This window comes from Patagioenas fasciata, chromosome 16, assembly GCF_037038585.1.
Source record: "Patagioenas fasciata isolate bPatFas1 chromosome 16, bPatFas1.hap1, whole genome shotgun sequence".
NCBI classification, from domain to species: domain Eukaryota; kingdom Metazoa; phylum Chordata; class Aves; order Columbiformes; family Columbidae; genus Patagioenas; species Patagioenas fasciata.
The window spans coordinates 14,769,694-14,786,161 of record NC_092535.1 but is presented as its reverse complement, the minus strand read 5'-3'; the positions used below and the strand labels follow the sequence as shown (position 1 = coordinate 14,786,161).

The window sequence follows — 16,468 nt, the reverse complement described above, 5'->3', positions numbered from 1 at the left end:
CCCCGGCGCACCTCAAGAGCAGAGCCTGGAAGCCGGCGAGGGAGCAAAGTCGCCCGGACCTCCAGGCGGAGAGGAGAGCCGTCCCGCTGAGGACACCCGCCCCTCCACGGGCCCACAGCTCTGCAGACAGCCCGTCCCTCCGGCAGCTCCGAGGGCCCCTGCCCAGACAGCAGCACGACGCAGAGCAGCGCGCGGCCAGCTGGTGGGAGGCGAGCCCCAGCAGCCGCGGCAGCCGCGAGGCCGTTAGCTGGGAGGCTTGCGGGCCATGTCCTGGGCAGGGCTGCGGCAAGAGACGCGTAGAGCCCTGGGCAGCTCCGCCAAGTACAGCCCCGTGCTTCCAATAAAGAGTTTGTTGCCAAGTGCTGGCTTGTGCCTGCCTTCCTTCCAGCCAGGCCAGACTGTGTCTGGCATTTGCCTTGCAGTCATCCGTCCCCGTCCCTCCTGCAGTCTCTGTCATGCTATGACCCCATTTTACAGGGAATCTCATGTAGGGAGGTGAGAAGCAACCAGCATTTTCATCACACCTGTGCTCCAGCCCCTCACCAGCTCTGTTCCCTTCTCTGAACTCACTCCAGCACCTCAAGGACTCCTGTTGTGAGGGGCCCTAAACTGACCCAAGGATTCAAGGTTTGGCCTCCCCAGTGCCCAGGACAGTGGCACAATCACTTCTCTAGTCCTGCTGGCCACACTATTCCTGATACCAGCCAGGATGCTGGAGGCCTTTTTGGCCACCTGGGCACACTCTGGCTCATGTTCAGCCGCTGTCACCAACAGCCCCAGCTCCTTTTCCAGCCGCTCTTCCCCAGCCTGCAGCGTTCATGGGGTTGTTGTGACCCAAGTGCAGGACCCGGCCCTTGCCCTTGTTGAACCTCAGGCAATTGCCCTCGGCCCATCGATCCAGCATGAAGAGACATACGTCGCTATTCCTCCAGTCGTTCTCCAGCACTTTCTATGCTAGAGTTCTCTGAGACAGCAACTCATTAAGCTTCGGGAACACCTGGCCAAATTAGAGGATGCTCCCAAACTGCAGGGGATGATCGACACTTCTCGCCTGCGAGAGTGGCTGCTGCAGGAGCAGAGCAAGAGTTTGCCAGGCGGAGAGAGGAAGAGGAGGCAGAAGTAAGAAAAGGCCAAGTGGCGCTTGCTCTAGAAGGGGCCTGTGCTCCAGGAGAGAAGTGCTGGAGCCGCATGTTCCGGGAAACAAACCAGGACCAGTGGTGGAAGGAGCTGGAGCCACCGCTGCAGAACACTGCGGATGTCACTGGTGTGTCGTGCGCTTGCTAAGAAGAGCAGCCAAACGGCCACAGATGTTGTTCCCAAGGCCTTGCTCGTGCCTGCAGCGATTCACGCCAGGCCCTGCTGTGTCTGGGCATTTGCCTGCAATGTTTTCCTGCCTCTTCCTCCCTCCTACAGCCTCGCTCAGGCTAAGACCCAGTTCTACAGGGAATCTTAAGTGGGGAAGAGAAAAGCAGCCCAGGCTTTTGCCTTGTTTGGAAAGCCTTGCGGCCGGGCTGTTGGAGGGGCAGGTCCAGCTCTGTAAAGCCGTGCTCGTGCCCTAGGACAGTCCCACATGGCGGTGCTGTTGAAGGCTGCGCCTTGTTCTGGCCATTGATTCTCTCGGCCCCTCAAGGCTCCTGATGGCCCTTTGGGTTCCCACCCAGGGCCCTCGCTGGGCCTTGCGCTGTCCCACCAAGGGACCGGCCTTCGGCTTGTCATCTTTCCCAGGGACTCCTCCTCTCGTCTCCTCAAGCCGTCTCTGTTTGCCTTTCCATGTCCCCAGGGATGGGCTTTTTGGGGCAACCAAGGGGCCACCAAACAGCCTTTTGGTGCCTCCCAAGGGCCTCCGTTTCTCTTCCTGTGCTTCCTGGGGCCCTCCGTTTGCCCTTTGGTGTGGCCCAGAGCCCTGCGTGTGCCCCTGGGTGTCCAGCCTGAGCCCTTTGCTGCCTCTGGGTACCCCCATGGCCCTGCGTGTGCCCGCGGGTGCCACCCTTGTGAAGCACGGATTAAGCGTGAGGGGTTCTAAGTCAGGAAAGCTCCCGACCCGAGGGGTGAATAAGTGAATTCGTGCAACAGACCAGTCTGGCCAAGGGGACTGAGCCCCGTGTGTCATCTTTGGTTCCTGTATTTCTTCATGAGGTGATGAAGTGAAGTGTAGTTCAGAGAGCACGTGGTGCTGTGACTTGTCCGTTTTCTCTGGCACCCAGGCTCTTCTCTACCTGCTTGCAGTCTGTCCCGTTCATGCTGCAAAACAGGGAGGAAAAGGTTCCCAAGTGCCACCCGTGTGCGTTTGGTTTGCGCCCCAGCCTGGAACTCCTGCGCCAGGGCCAGTCCCGGGCTCAAGTGTGAGCTTTAGCAGAAAGCTCCGGCTGCTCCGTCGGCTCCCCTGGCCCACGGAGCTTTTGCGCTGTCCCTGCGCTGCCCCCTCCCTGCCCCAGTGTCCCCACACCCCACGCTCTGCTCTCGGGACCGTTTCCTCGCTCCTTCTCTCCCGGGCTCCCGCGGCAGCGCGTGCTGCCCGCACCGTTCTCCGGGGCCGTTACCGGTCCCTGCGCAGGGCTCGGTGGAGCAAAGCGCTGCCCAGAGCAGCACCGCAGCCCGGCGGGCCCGGCCAAGAGCGAGCAGAGAGAACCGAGAGCCGAGGAGAGAGGAGACAGAAGCGAGAAGAGCAGCGGGGAGCGAAGCGCTGCCCCAGAGCGGCCCCGAGCCAGCCCGGCTCTCCCGCCCCGCGGCTCCCGGTCGCGCCCGGCGGGCAGGGGGAGCCGCTCCGCCCGCCCCGGAGGCGCCAGCCCGCGGCCCGGGGCCGCCTGAGCGCGGTCCGCCGGGCAGGGCGCGGAGCAGCCCCCGCCGCGGGGCCCGGCAGGGAGCGGGGCCATGGCGGCGCCGAGCCAGGGCTCCCTGCGGCGCCGGCTGCAGAGCTCGCAGGAGGCGCAGCACCGGCAAGCGCTGGTGGTGCGGAAGCTGCAGGCGAAGGTGAGGAGCGGGGGCGCCTGCCCGGGGGGAGCTGCCCGGGGCCGGGCCGCGGTGCTGGGGCCGGGGTGTCCGGGCCGCCCAGAGAGGGCGCTGGGCCGCGGCGATGCCGGGGGCGAACGCGCGGCCCCAGCGGGTTCCTTCCCGGAGCTGCCGCGGGCGGGACGGTGCCCAGCGCGGAGCTCGGGGGAGGCGCCGGGAGCCGCCCCGCTCCGCCCGGCCCGCCCAGGCGTGCTGGGCGCTGCTTCCCCCGCCGGCAGCCCCGAGCCGCTCGGCAGCCCTTGGCCGCCTTCGCTGCCGCTGCCCGGCCGGCGAACGGGCCCGGGCGGCTCTTGTGCAGCTGCACAGAAACCGCGTTGTGCAGCGGCTGAGCGGGGCTGGGGCAGAGCTGACCTGCTCGGCGGGGCTTGAAAAGCGACGTGGAAACTCCCTCCTTGCCCTCCCTTCAGGGCCCGGGGGACCTTTCCCCCGTGGGAATCTCGAGTTGGGGTCCGGGTGCCCATGGGGCAGGTGCTGCTGGCCAGCGCTGCCTTAGCATGAGCAGACAGTGCTGTGTGCGACAGAAACCCTGGCTGGCTGGCCTGAAGATCAGAGGAGGTGAAGCTTCCCCGTATGGTCACGACTTCTCGTTGCTGTATCAGCAGCGCCGTGAAATGTTCCGTGCTTGGGTTGCAAAGACTGAGAGAAAAGGGGATGCAGGAGGAGCCGCGTCTGGGAGAAGCTGCATTCGCTCATCTTCCTTCTCTGTATCCTCCCAGGTCCTGCAGTACCGGACTCGGTGCCGAGAGCTGGAGCAGCAAGTGGAGGCAGCAGGGGTGAGTGTGCAGGCTGCTGACTACAGACAGTGCACACAGCATTCGTTAACACCGGCAAAAAACACCTCTCCAGAGTGACAGTGACAGGAAAACAGGCTTTTGCTACCGGAGGGTTTCGGGAAGCGCTGTAATTCTGCCCGTCAGTGTGTGTGCAGTTGCCGTTCTTGGAGCAGCCAGTAGTCCCAGAAATGCCAGTCCAGAAATCCCCACCGAGAAGGATTTTAGTTTTGTGAGAGAGCGCTTTCCTGCTGGGGTAACGCGCTGTCCTCGGTCTCAGGAGAGGGCCGTACTGCCTGTTACGTTGTGGGGCCGTCTCTGAAAGAGAACCGGCTGGAACACGGCATTTCGGCAGGCGGGAATGCTGGCGTTCAGCACACAGAGCTGGCTCTTCTGTGCTTTTCTTTCTGCTTCGCGGCTAAAGTAAACCCGGGAGAGGAAGAGTAGGAGAGCAGGAGAGCATTCCTGGGCTTCAAGTGCAAGTGAGCGCTTGTGGTGCTGAGCGGAGGATCCCGGGCTGTGAGAGTGCAACAGTGGGAGACTGAGCAGAGCTGTCCCCTGCAGTGACACCCTTCCCCTTCCTCTCTGCTGTCACGACACTGTTATGCCTGGAAGAAGCCACGAGCTGCAGAGATACCAGCAAATGGAGGGGAGAGCGATGGATGCTGACAGTAGTGAAGGGAACACAAGAATTTGACTAATCTTTTCCTTTCTGCCTTAGGGATCCCTCCCCGGCAGGCGGGAAGCCACAGAAGACCAGAGCCTGGAGAAAGCACTGCTGCGGCTGGAAGAGGAGCAGCAAAGGTACAAGGAAGAAGCGTTCCCTCATAGCCGGTACCCTGGATGCTCATGGAGGGGAGGGAAAACCTGCCAGTGCCGCCTGCTCTCCCCAAGGGAAGCGGCTGGACGAGCCGCTGTGACAGGAGAAAGGTCCACGATGTGTTTTCTGTGGTGCAGTGACAGTGTTGTGTGCCGAATGGCTCTGTTCTGAGCGGGGGGTTGTTCCGGGTGAGCTGCAAAGGTCCCTTTCCAGCCTCAGGTGCTCCAGGGTTCAGTAGGTGAGGGCTCAGGACAGTGGTAGAGAAAGGTGATGGATGATGCAGTGATCAGACAGCACGGCGGGGAGGCAAGACGTTCACTGTGGGCATCATCAGAGTTGAGAGGAAGGGAGAACCGAACCTGTGGATGGCAATGGAAGGCTTAAAGCCAGGAGAAGCAGCTGAGCTGGCCATCCCAGAGAGATCTTAGTTAATGCCAGGAAGCGCTTTTGCTGCCTCTGAGTCTGACAACAAAGCCAGTGTTGAGGGAGCTGGGAAATCCCGGGGCTGCTGCTTGTGGGCAGCAGTTGTTGAGCGACCTCTCTGCTGTTTCTCCCTCTCCCAGGTGTGAGAATCTGGCAGAAGTGAACGCTCTCCTGCGGGAGCAGCTCGATGAAGCCGGTGAGGTTAATTCAGCCCTCAAAGAAGATGTTGCAAAACTGACGGCGGATTGGATGAGGGCCCGGGAGGAGCTGGGGTTGAAGGAGAGTGAACGGCGCCGTGAGCGCGAGGTAAGGAAAGGCTACGGGCTCGTCAGCCGTGATGCCAGAGCGGCGTGAGAATGGATTTGATTTCTGGCCGAGAGGTCTTGCTGTGTGGCAGCGGTGGCTCTGCTGAGCTGTGCTGGTGCTGAGGAGCAGGAGACAGGGCTGGGAGATGGAAGAGACCTGGTGCTGGGGGTTGCGCTCTCTCCTCTCTGAAAGACTCGAGCAGTGTTGGCGAAGGCTGGACTGGCATTTCTTTTTGTCTTGGCACGTTTAGGTGTATGACAGCTACGTCAGGGGTGAACACCAGCGTCTCCTCAGCCTGTGGTGCCAGGTGGTGACCTTCCGCCGTCAGTTCCTGGAGATGAAGGCTGCCACTGACCGGTGAGTACGAGGGAAGGCCAGAGCTCTTGCAGGAAAGCTGTAGCTTCCTTCACACCTGCTGGGTGAGCCTCCGTGTTACAGTAATTGTGGCTCAAGCCGTGATTTCTCCTTTGAGAGTCTGAAGCAATGAAGCCATGAAGCTGTTTAGCTGTCTTTGGAATGATTTGGTTTGATGCAGGTTTTCAAACCAGACTGAGGGGCTCGGGCTGTGGGCAATGCCGAGGCCCTGAGCGATGAACTTGCCTGTGGTGATGTTTGGGCACATTAACTCGGGCACGGGCACACATGGACATGCTGGAAGAGACTCCCCACAGCTGTGCGTGCAGCAAGTAGAGCAGTCCGTTTAATAGAACGGTGGAAATCTGCCGTACATCTCACTGAATGAGAGTATGTTAATAAGCTAGAGCAGCAGCAACAGTCAGTAAGAGTCACTGGAGGTCCTTGAGGCCTTCTGGCCGTCCCACACATTTCTTCTCATCTCTGAGGAGAAAACAGACTCATCCTCGACGATCACGCAGACTCATTGCTCAACTGTCCAGATGCGTCCTGGTCCCAAAGTGCCAGATGAGCGGCTCGTCCCAGCCAAGGCGTCACCTTTCCTGCCAGCTGGGACTGGTGCACAATGATGCGCTTCAGAAGCGAGTGAGCTGATAGAGATGGTGCTGTGAACACGGTCTCTTTCTTGATTCCTCTTCAGAGATTTGTCTGAGCTGAAGGCAGAGCACATGAGGCTTTCTGGAGCTGTGCTTGTGAGCTGCTCCCGTCCAACCTCTGGCGACCTGGAGAAGAAGGAGCTTCAGGACAGGTGAAGCTGTTTTAAACTTTGCAGTTACCAACATGATCTTTTGTGGCTGCTGCTGTGATTCGTAGATGAGCTGTGTTCACGTTTTAAACACACCCATTCTGCACAGCCCTGTTTCTGTGCCTGGTCAGACTGTTGCCTTCAACGGGATGGACAGAAAAACCGTCAGACTGACAGAAGCTGTTCTGAGTAAGACCAGACTGGCAAAGAGATTGCATAGCACAGTGTTTTTGCTGTTAGCTGACTCTTGGTGAGAAATGGAGAGCAGCATAAAGAGAACTCTGTCTCTGTACAGCCCTTTTCCTCCCCAGGGCTGCATTAAAGCAGTTGGGAGGAATGTGAACAGGAGCATCATAAGCAGTGTAGCTCCTCTGTGCTGACGGTTCCTTGCAAGACTGAGTGCAGAAGACCTTTGGGGCAAGAAGGGCCATTTGGCACCCTCAAGCTCATTACCCCTTAGAGCTGGATGCTGCCTTTGCTGTATTTTCTGGCTTGAACTTTCTCTGCTGTGCCTCTGGGAGCTGCTCAGCTCTTTCCCAGGCGATGGTGTGCTGTGCTTTTGGAGTGGCACGTGGACCTTCTCTTCTCAGGGTGCTGGAGCTCTCGGCCTTGCTTGTACCCTCCCAGAAGAAGAATGAGGAGAAGGAGAAGCCCATGGAAACACCTGACAACACCGTGGAGATTCTGGTGTGTTTTCCCTTGATCTGGGGGACAGCCCAGTGTTTGCTCCCCAGCCGTAGCACACAGAGGTGCGGTTTCCTCAGCAGAAGGAGGGGTAGAGATGCCACCTGCAGGGGAACATCAGGGACATTGCCAGAATGTTCCTTGTGTGTTTGGCACAGGTGCAGTCAGTCCGGGTGCAGCAGCGGCAGGGGAGCTGCAGACAGCTCCGGTGTCTTCCTCAGGGGTTGCACCAAGGCTGTTGTGCCTGGGGTCAAAGTTCCTTGGCACTGGCAGCTTCCTGGCAGTCTATGGAAACGAGCTGTCGGTCTTTCCCTTCTTAGTTTTAGCGAGGATGAAGTGGAATAGATGTGGGAAGGAATGCACTGGAATGCCGAGGGCTGAGGCTTCTGGGCATGGCAGTGCCGCTGAGGATGGGAACGCTGCAGAGGGAGCAGCTCTGCCCTGCCCACCCTTTCCTCCTTCTGTTCTCAGGAAGCCGGTCGGTTAGAGAAAGAACGTGAAGTTCTGTGGAGTAAAAGTGCCAAAGAGGAGAACCTGTCCCTGCAAAAGCTGATAAAAGATATAACTGAGGTGTGTGCAGAGCTGGGACCTTGATCTCCAACCCCCTCCCAGCTTTTGCCTCCAGCGGAGCCGTCTCTCTGCTCACTGCTTCTCCCGGCTGTCTGGAGCCGCCTTGGCCGCTCCTCACTGCTTCTTTGTGCTCTTTCCCTGCCCGTTGCTTGCAGGCCCTACAAGAAGAGCTTTCTGCCAGGCAGGACTCCATCGATTCCCTGCTGCAGCAGCACAGGCAGCAGGAAGAGAAGTGCAGGACGCTGCAGCAGAGGCTTGAGCAGCTGCAGGAGGAATGCGCCACGTCCAGCAGCCAGCGGCAGCACCTCCAGTCTCTGGTGGAAGCGCTCAGAAGGTGAGCGTTTCCTCCTTCTCCTGCGCTCCAGAGGCAATCTGCTTCCAGTTCGGGAGCCCAGAGCTGTTCTGGGCAGAGAACTTGCCTGCCCTGCCTCGCGTGTCCCTCTGTTTGGCACCACAGCATCCTCCTGTCGCTGCTTTTCCTGCTCGGCTGTGCCTCCCAAGGCTGTCTGGGCGATTCAGAGCGATGCTGGCATACAAGGCGCCTCTCCCTCGACATGCTGCGTCTGCTTCTGCTCTTTGGGTGCCCTTTCCCGGGCACCGCTTCTCGCTGGCTGAAGGCAGCAGCCTGCCCGCCTTTCTGCTTCCCTCTTCAGTTACCCTGGGAGGGGAAGAGCAAGTTCTTCCTCCCCGTGCTCCCCACAGCTCCATCCTGGGATGAGGAAAACGGGATCTGTGACTCTCCCGGCCTCTTCATTCTTGTAACGGAGCCTTGTCTCTGCAGTGACTGTGCCAACCTGGAGAGAACCAGGGACGAGCTACAGCAGCAGCTGGAAGTAACGGAGCAAGAAGCCTCGCGTCTGCGTCAAAGGAACACGGAGCTGCAGCTGAAGGAAGACTCAGCCCAGGGGGACAAGGTGGAGCAGCAAGAGGCGATGGAGAGAGCGCGTCGTGAGCAGGAGCTGCTGTGAGCGTTCGAGCTTTCTCGGGGCAGGGGTGGGCATGGCTGGACCTTAGGGGCCCAGCGCACAAGGCTGAGTTGTGCCTGCTCGTCATTTGCAGCACAGAAGGGCGAAGGGAGCCCGCGGGCAGGGCTGGCTGCCATATCTGGACATATTAGGTACTCTTGGTTTGGAGATGACAATGCTTTTAGGTTAAGAACTTGTTTGTCTTTCCCCGTTTCCCAGGCTGAAGGACTTTGCTGCGCTCGAAGGAAAACATTCGTTATTGCAGAGTGAGCTGGTAGTGGCGAGAGAGACGCTGGAGGAGTCGCAGCTTCAGAGGGATCTGCTGGAGCGAGAGAAACACGAGCTGACCATGGCCCTGGAGAAGGTACGGTCACCTTATTCCTAGGGAGCACCTGTGGGAGAGGGAGCTGTGACAGCAGGACCAGCACCGGTGCTGTTTCTGGCAGGAGAAGACAGGGAAACCGTTGCTGTCCTTCTTGGGAAATGGGGATCGGAGCACACAGGCTCTTTGGGTGTTCAGTCCCCACGTGCTCATTGGGAGCGTGAACTGGGAGCATGTCGGAGACACCCAGGGGATGGGAGTTGCTGCTGGGAGTCAGGCATTTTCCTGCCCTTGTTGTCACGTTGTTCTTTTGTCTCTGCAGGCCGAGCAGTCGGTGGCAGAGTTGAGCAGGACTCAGAAGCAGCTGAGTGTAGAAATAGCTGATCTCCGTGCTGCAGCAGCCAACATGAGCAGTATCAATGAAGCTCTTGCAGTGGAGAAAGTGCAGCTGAACCACCTTGTGCTGCAGGTGAGCAGAGTTGCCACAGCTCTTGCCAGCTGTTTGTCTCCAGCTGCTGCTGCTTCTCAGCCTTCTTGCCCTCCAGCAGTAGGACTGGCTGGCTGTGCAAATGTTGTTCCTTGTCCTGTCCAAGCCAAAGCTCCTTCCTAGGAAATGTTCCTGTCTTTGATGTGCTCTCTGCTTCTGTGATTGTAGCTGGAGCAAGAGAATGAGGTTGTGTCAGAGAAAGTGGCCGGGCTGGAGAGAGCAAGAGTCTGTGAGCAGGAGCGGCTGAGCTGGTGTGAAAGAACCAAGGCAGAGCTCTGTGCAGAGAAAGCCCAGCTGGAGCAGCTGCTGCAGGAAGCAGAGGAGCAGCAGGAGGGGCTGCGGGTGCAGCTGAGGAGACTGGCAGAGGAGAAGGAAGAAACCCGAGAGCAGCTCAGTGAGGTGAGACCAAAAAGCTGGTGCTTGTGGGTGGGCGTTTGGCTGCTTGGCTGAGTGAAGCTGTGTCTGCTGGCTGCTGCAGGCTTTGTGTCAAGGAGACACTCGGTAGCCCTGCAGGGCAGGGGGTTTGTTCCCTTCTTTTTGGCACCACGTTGATGGCTTGCGGAGCAGCTCTGCAGTTCTCTGCGCTGTCCTCTGCTTCTCTGGGTTCTTCTAATCCACCGGTCCGTGTTGGCCTCTTCCGTGGCTTTTGCTGAGCTGCAAAGCGGTGATCGTGTTGTCCATGGATCAGAGCGGGGCGACTCCTGTCACCTGTGGCAAAAGAAACAAACTGTGTAGCTCTGAATCCTTTTTCTGAGGCAGAATCCGGTCGGCAGCGGCTGAACATGAGCCGGCGTGTGCCCAGGTGTCCCAGAAGGCCAAGAGCAGCCTGGCTTGTCCCAGCACTGGTGTAGCCAGCAGGAGCAGGGCAGTGACCGTCCCCTGCACTGGGCACTGGGGAGGCCACAGCTGGTCCCAGGCAGCCCAGGCTGGCCTTGCACATCACTTGCCGGTGAGCGGGGCCAGCGCCTTTTGGCAGCCCAGGCTCTCGGTGCGGGACCAGCAGCTGCTCTCACACTTGGAGCCCCCGGGACAGGAGCTCTTTCTCCTCCCGCCCCCTGGCCAGCGGCGCTGGCTGCTCTGCACACAGCTGCACAGAAAGGGCTCCAGCTGCGGTTTGTCCCGTTCCAGGTGTCCCGGCAGCAAGAGTCGGCCAGCACTGGTCTGGAGCAGTTGCGCCAGGAGTCCTCTCGCCAAGGGCTCGCCCTGGCCAAGGTGTCCGAAGAGAAGGAGGTGCTGGTGCAGGAGAAGGCTGCCCTGGAGCTGCGCCTGGCAGCCGTGGAGCGGGACAGACAAGGCCTTTCCGAGCAGCTGGCAGAGGCCAGGTAAAGGGCGAGGAACCCTGGGCAGGACATGACTCGCTGTCGGGAATTACAGAGCTGGTCAGCATTGCACGGGGCTTTCTTGCGTCCCCTGTGCTTTGCGGATGTTCTCACCTTCCAGGGACAGAACAGGGAAGAATCTTGAGGGGAGAAATCCCCTCTTATTGTGTCCCCCTGCAGAGCAATTGGAAGTGCTGATGGGATGCACCTGTGAGCAGAGGTTGGGCTTTTGCTGGCTGGCACAGACGTTGTCAGGAAAACTGCTACCTGTGTGCCATCCACCAGGCAGCAGCCATTTCAGATTTGGCTGTCGAGATGAAATTCGGCTGGGCTTGCTGTGTTACGCTGGGTCCTAAGGAAAGCCTGGGCGTTCCCTCAGAGGGGCCTGCGTTGCTAATTTAAATGGTAGAAATATGTTTGCTGTACACGGGTGTCCATGCAGCCCCTTTTCCGTTCTCAGGGGCAGGGATCTTGAAGCACTTGTCACTGGGATCCCTCCCTGTGGGTGTCAGGAGCAAGAAGCTCATTTCTCTCCGTGTCCACAACCCGCAGGCCGGTGAAGGAGACCCTGGCGCGCAGCCTGTTTGAGGCTCAGCAGCGCGTATCTCAGCTGGAGATCGCCCGGAGTCACCTGGAGATGCGGCTTCACACCGTCACGCAGGCCAAGGACGTGATACAAGGTGAGGCCCCATGTGCTTTGTTTCTGGTGATGCCCTGCCTAGACAAGATGGTATAAAACCAGCTCTCTGTCCGCAGTGCTTGTGAGGAGTGAAGGAGCTGGAACAGACCCCTCCAGCACTGAAACTCCAAGGGCTGAAGGTCAGTAAGGCCAGAAGCAGGGTCTGGGTAGACTCTGACTCTTGCCACTTGTGGGGTTTGCAGGGGAAGTGAAGTGTCTTCAACGTGAGCTGGAAGCAGAGAGATCTCTCCTGAGGCAGGAGCGGGAGAACGCGGCACAACAGCTCTTGCGGAGAGAACGGCAGCATGACGATGCCCTCAGACTTCGGCAGAGCGACCACGAAGCAGAAACACAGAGGCTCCTGCAAGACCTGGTAGGAAACAAGAGGTGTTGAATTCCTCAAGCACGCTCGGTGGGCTGGCTTTAGCAGAGGAACGGCCCGGGGTGTGAAATGGCAGCAACCGCGTGTCGCAGGCCGCACGTTGCCGGGCCAGCAGCAGAGCCGATGGCTCGTACTCGAAGGCACGTGGAGCCCACAGGACTGTGCTGGGACAGGAAATGCAGCCGCAGATGGAGCGTGGGCGTGAGATGAGTTCAAGGGCAGGTTGGGGGCCCCACCCAGAGCGTGGCAGCACAGGGGGGCTCTTACCAGCCTCCCGTCTCCCATGGGGCAGAGTCCTGACCCTCCTGCCAGCTGCAGTCACGGGAGCTTTGTTCCTTTCTTGCTGCCCTTTCTCGGTGGACAGAGGGGTTTTCTTTGGGCCTGAACCCCAAAGGAGGGTGAAGCTTCCCATGTTCTGAGGAGCTTGGCTGGGGCTCCATCCTGAAGCGTTTTCCTCCCGTCCTCAGGCACGCGCGCGGGAAGGGCACCAGTCAGAGCTGCAGGAGCTGCTGGAGCGATGGCAACAGGAGAAGGCAGAGACAGAGAGGGAGCACGAGAAGCAGCTGGTGGACATGGAGCAGAAAGTTGCTGCCGTGCAAGCTCAACGACAAGAGGAACAAACCAGACGTGAAAATGCCGAGCGAGAGGTAAAGGCTGCGAAGGGAGAATGGGTGTGTTTTTGCGAGGCTGGAGCTGTGGGAGATGGCTGGGGCTGGGGCCGTGTGGAGCATCCCTGCATGTTTCCTGCACTGAATCTGGGCAGGTGAAAGGCGTGCAGGGCCAGCGCTGGGACTGGGGACGAGTCCTCTCATGGGAAGCCAGACAGAAATGTGACCTTTGGTTTTAGATTGTCGTGCTGCTCGTGGGTTCTGGTTTTGTAAGAGTTACCTCAGAATATCTTCACTGCTCTCTTAACCGTCCTCTTTTGATGTTTACTGGTAGGTGTTCATAGCCTCATGTCCATTACAGACCAAAGGGAGTTTGTAGGACTGAATCCCCACGAGGATGGGGTTTGTGTTTGGGGGGACGGGGAGGGGCGCAGCAGGATTGTTGACAAACGAAAAACCTTTTTAAAGAGTCCAGTGAAAGATTTTGGAGCGGTAGGACAGAGGTGTGTTCTGGGCTGTTTTCAGTCCCTGGCTGGTGAGCTGTTTTGTGCCCAGCTCTGCTGTGCCGGAGCAACCCCGTCCTCCCCTGGCAGCGCTTGTGTCCTGCCCAAGGTCCTGCGTGCAGAGTGAGCCACATGTGTCCTGTGAGCTGACTAAGAGTTTGTTGCGGATTCAGTCCCGGAGGGACCCTGTTTATCCTGCCAGTGTCCCTTAGGAAGCTGCGTCTCCCCGTGGGCAGAGAATGACCCAGGAGAGCAGCAGCACAGCGCCTGGAGAACGTGTGAGCCCGTCGGCCTTGGAGTCTTGGCACAGACCTTTTGTGAGGGAAGTTTAAACCCGTCTGCTCTTTATTTCTGTGCAGGCCGTGCTGGAAAAGGAGCGTGAGAAGAATTCTTTACTGGAGCTGCTTCGCCAGACTCAGGGAGAGCTCACAGACGCCTGCCAGCGGGTAGAGCAGCTCAGGCAGCAGATGGAAGAGCAGCGAGAGAAGGGGCAGGTGAGTCCGCCTGGTCAGGGGCTTGAAGGAACGGGCCCTTGGCAACTGGGCGTGAGCTGAGAGGGGCTGAGAGGCATTGGAACAGGCTCCACACAGTAGAGGGCCAAACAAACTTCCCCAAAATGGGAAATGAAATGTTGGGTTTTTTCTTTCTTTTCTTTCTTCCCCTCCTCCCTTCATTGGTTCTCTCCTGTCTGGCCAAGCTTGGCCCGCGTGTCCTGGGGAGGATTTGCCACGGCAAGGAAAGGGCACGGTTGACCACACTAATGTAGGGAACTCGGTAGAGTTTTATACCGATGGCTGAACAGCAGCGACACCGATGGTGCTTAGAGGATGCTTTCAGAGATGGAGATCCCTGGGCAACAGCTTTTCCGCTGTTTTAAAATAATGGAATTGGTACTGTTGCGTGATCCGGTTAAAGGCTTCATTGCCATTCCGCATGTACTTGTGCCACAGCCCCAAAAGCAGGAAGGCAAATGAGTGTGGATTTCTCCCAGGTGATCTGCAGGGGGCCCCTGGGAAGAGAGTTTGGGGCTGTTTTGGGCTGTGGCCCAGGGGGAGAAGAAGGCACTTGGCCCTGTCCAGTCCTGAGCGCGCTCACTCTCCCCGGCTTGTTCATTCTGGCCCTTGTAACCTGCGTGTGGCACCAGCTCCACCATCTCCTCTCTGAATCCCCAGCAGGCTGCTGCAGAAGGGGAGCAGCTCTCCTGGCTCTCAGAGAAGAGACGCCTGTCGCAGCGGCTGGAATGTCTGCAGGGAGCAGTTGCAAGGCTGGAACTGGAGAAGACGGAGCTGAAGCAGTACAACGCTGAGCTCAGGAGGACCCTGGAGCAGGTGAAACAGGCTTTCCCTGCCTCTGCAAAGCCTCCCGGTGCCCGTTGCCTTCCCAAATGCACATTCACTGGGGTACCACCCTTCCTGCCCCAGTGTCCCCATCCACACACACTGGACTCTCTCTTGCCCTTTCTCCTCCATATTCTGCTTCGAGTGCGTTTTGCCCCAACGTTCTCAGGTGCAAGTGACAGTCTCTGAGCAGAAATCTCCTTGCCCTGATGTGCAGGGGTCCTTCTGCTCCTCGTTTGGTGGCCCGAGTCTGTGACCCTTTCTCCTTCCCAACGTGCAGGTGGAACGTGAACGGAGGAGGCTGAAGAGATGTTGCCGTGGTCGGTCGCTGCCAGATGCGTGCGCATTGTCTCTCTCTGACCAGCGGAAGGTGCCGGCTTCCAGACAGGTGAGAACAGGATCGCACTGGGTGGCAGGAGGGTCTGGCCATAGGGAGGAACGATGGCAAATCCCAGTGGTCTTTTGCCTCTTTCAGGTGGCCCTCCTGGAGACACAGCTGGTGCAAGAACCAAAATAGAAGCAAGGACTCCAGGGGCAGTCACACCCTTGGAGATGAAGGAAGGGAATTTTAACCACCAGCTACTGGGGGGGTTTGAGGGGGGTGGGTGGGGAGATGGGGAGCAGGCGGATCGGAAAGGTTGTACCCTCCGAGTACCTCAGCCCATGGGGAAAGGAGGAGGGATCATTGCGGCCGGGAGCTAGGGCTGGGGAACTGGGGTCAATGGGGGCTGCGTCCCCCGCGTTTTGGAAGAGACCCCACAGGGAGATGCCCGGTGGACTCTTCCCTTTAGTTGAATAAAGTTTTTCTTTTGGTTTGACTCCTCTGTCTCTTTTTCTGAACACGGAGCTCTAGCGAAGTGAATTTCTGTGCAGCTGCCTCTGAGTACCCAGCACGGCGCTCCCTGTGCCCTGGGTGCCGGGCTCTGCGTTTCTCTGCCCCGGGAGCTCCTTTTCTCCTCTTTTCTGTCTCAGGGTGTCGAGGGTTAAGATTGCGGGGTGACAATCAAACCCTGGCAGATGTGTTGTTCACCTCCTCTCCCCCACACTTCCCCCTTTTGCCCCTCCCTCTCCCCCCTTCCCACCAAGGACAGGCGATCGGGAGGGAAAGAAGGACAGAGAGAAGAGAGTTGGAAAAGTTAAAGATGTTTTACTAATGCTACTGATAAGAATAGAGAAAATAATACAAAATATACAAAACCAATCTTGAAAGTCTCAGCAACTGCAGAGCCAGCACCCAAAGTCCTGGATTGGACTCTGCAGCCAACCGGAGCTGGACTCAGTCTCTCACTAGGCCTCCGTTCACAGGGACGAGCAGCAAGGTCCTCTCCTAATGTCAGCCATGAGGAAAAAGGGAAGGAAAAAGGGATGAGATCCTCGTGATCTCCCACTTTTATATGAAGTATTCACGTGAATGGAATGTTATTCACCGTTGCTCAGTCTCTCGGTCACCAGTTTCTCGTTGCCCCTCTCGCGAGATGTCCATCCGTGCTTATCAATAAGTTTGCATTCCATTGCGAGGTTTGCCAAAACATGTGTCTGGTTCTCCAGGAAAATGCAGCTGATATGAAGCTTTAGCTGACAGGCAAAATTCACTAAAAGAGAAACTTGTTTTTTAACAAAACCAGGACACAGGGCAAGGGGTGATGGTTTTAAACCAAAGAGGGGAGATCTAGACTAGATACAAGGGAGGAATTTTTTTACAATGAGAGTGGTAAAATGCTGGCACGTGTTGCCCAGAGAGGTGGTAGATGCCTCATCCCTGGTAACATTCAAGGTGAGATTTCATGGTGCTGGAGGCAATCTGACCAATATAGAATAGAGTAGATTAGCAGAATAGACTTTTTGGTATCAAGGGGTGTGCCCTGCCGGTGGGCAGCAGCAGGGCAGCGTCATGGAAACCAGTGATGTGACAATGCGACAACGCCGTGATGCCACAATGGCGAGTGCTCTATAAAGCCGCTCGCCGGGAGAGCGGCCGTGGCATCTGCTGCCGGGTGCCTCTGGAGCGACAGGAGCCAGCGCAGGACGCAGCTCTAGGAGAGCTCTTGGAAGGAGCCGTGGAGCGGAGTCTGACTGCTGGAGTCCTAAAGGCAGACACAGTGCTGAGTGCAGGAGCTGTGCAGCG

General features: G+C 58.3%; 2 protein-coding genes across 2 annotated transcripts; both read left to right on the top strand.

Annotated features, from left to right (window-relative positions):
* The first annotated feature begins 2,617 nt into the window (after positions 1-2,617).
* LOC139829194 (centrosome-associated protein CEP250-like) lies at positions 2,618-8,678 on the top strand. The gene is made up of 9 exons (XM_071815543.1): positions 2,618-2,970; positions 3,726-3,782; positions 4,501-4,583; positions 5,163-5,328; positions 5,579-5,685; positions 6,383-6,490; positions 7,078-7,741; positions 7,897-8,075; positions 8,523-8,678. The coding sequence occupies exons 1-7, from the start codon at positions 2,872-2,874 to the stop codon at positions 7,514-7,516; spliced, it is 1,059 nt and encodes a 352-aa protein (XP_071671644.1). The 5' UTR covers positions 2,618-2,871; the 3' UTR covers positions 7,517-7,741; positions 7,897-8,075; positions 8,523-8,678.
* On the top strand, positions 8,016-15,161 carry LOC139829191 (uncharacterized). Its single transcript, XM_071815538.1, has 14 exons — positions 8,016-8,075; positions 8,395-8,689; positions 8,801-8,858; positions 8,926-9,070; positions 9,351-9,497; positions 9,684-9,740; positions 10,356-10,837; positions 11,387-11,514; positions 11,717-11,886; positions 12,363-12,542; positions 13,366-13,500; positions 14,179-14,334; positions 14,624-14,731; positions 14,819-15,161. Exons 1-14 carry the CDS (start codon positions 8,016-8,018, stop codon positions 14,858-14,860), a joined length of 2,163 nt encoding a protein of 720 aa, XP_071671639.1. The 3' UTR covers positions 14,861-15,161.
* Positions 15,162-16,468: the final 1,307 nt, after the last annotated feature.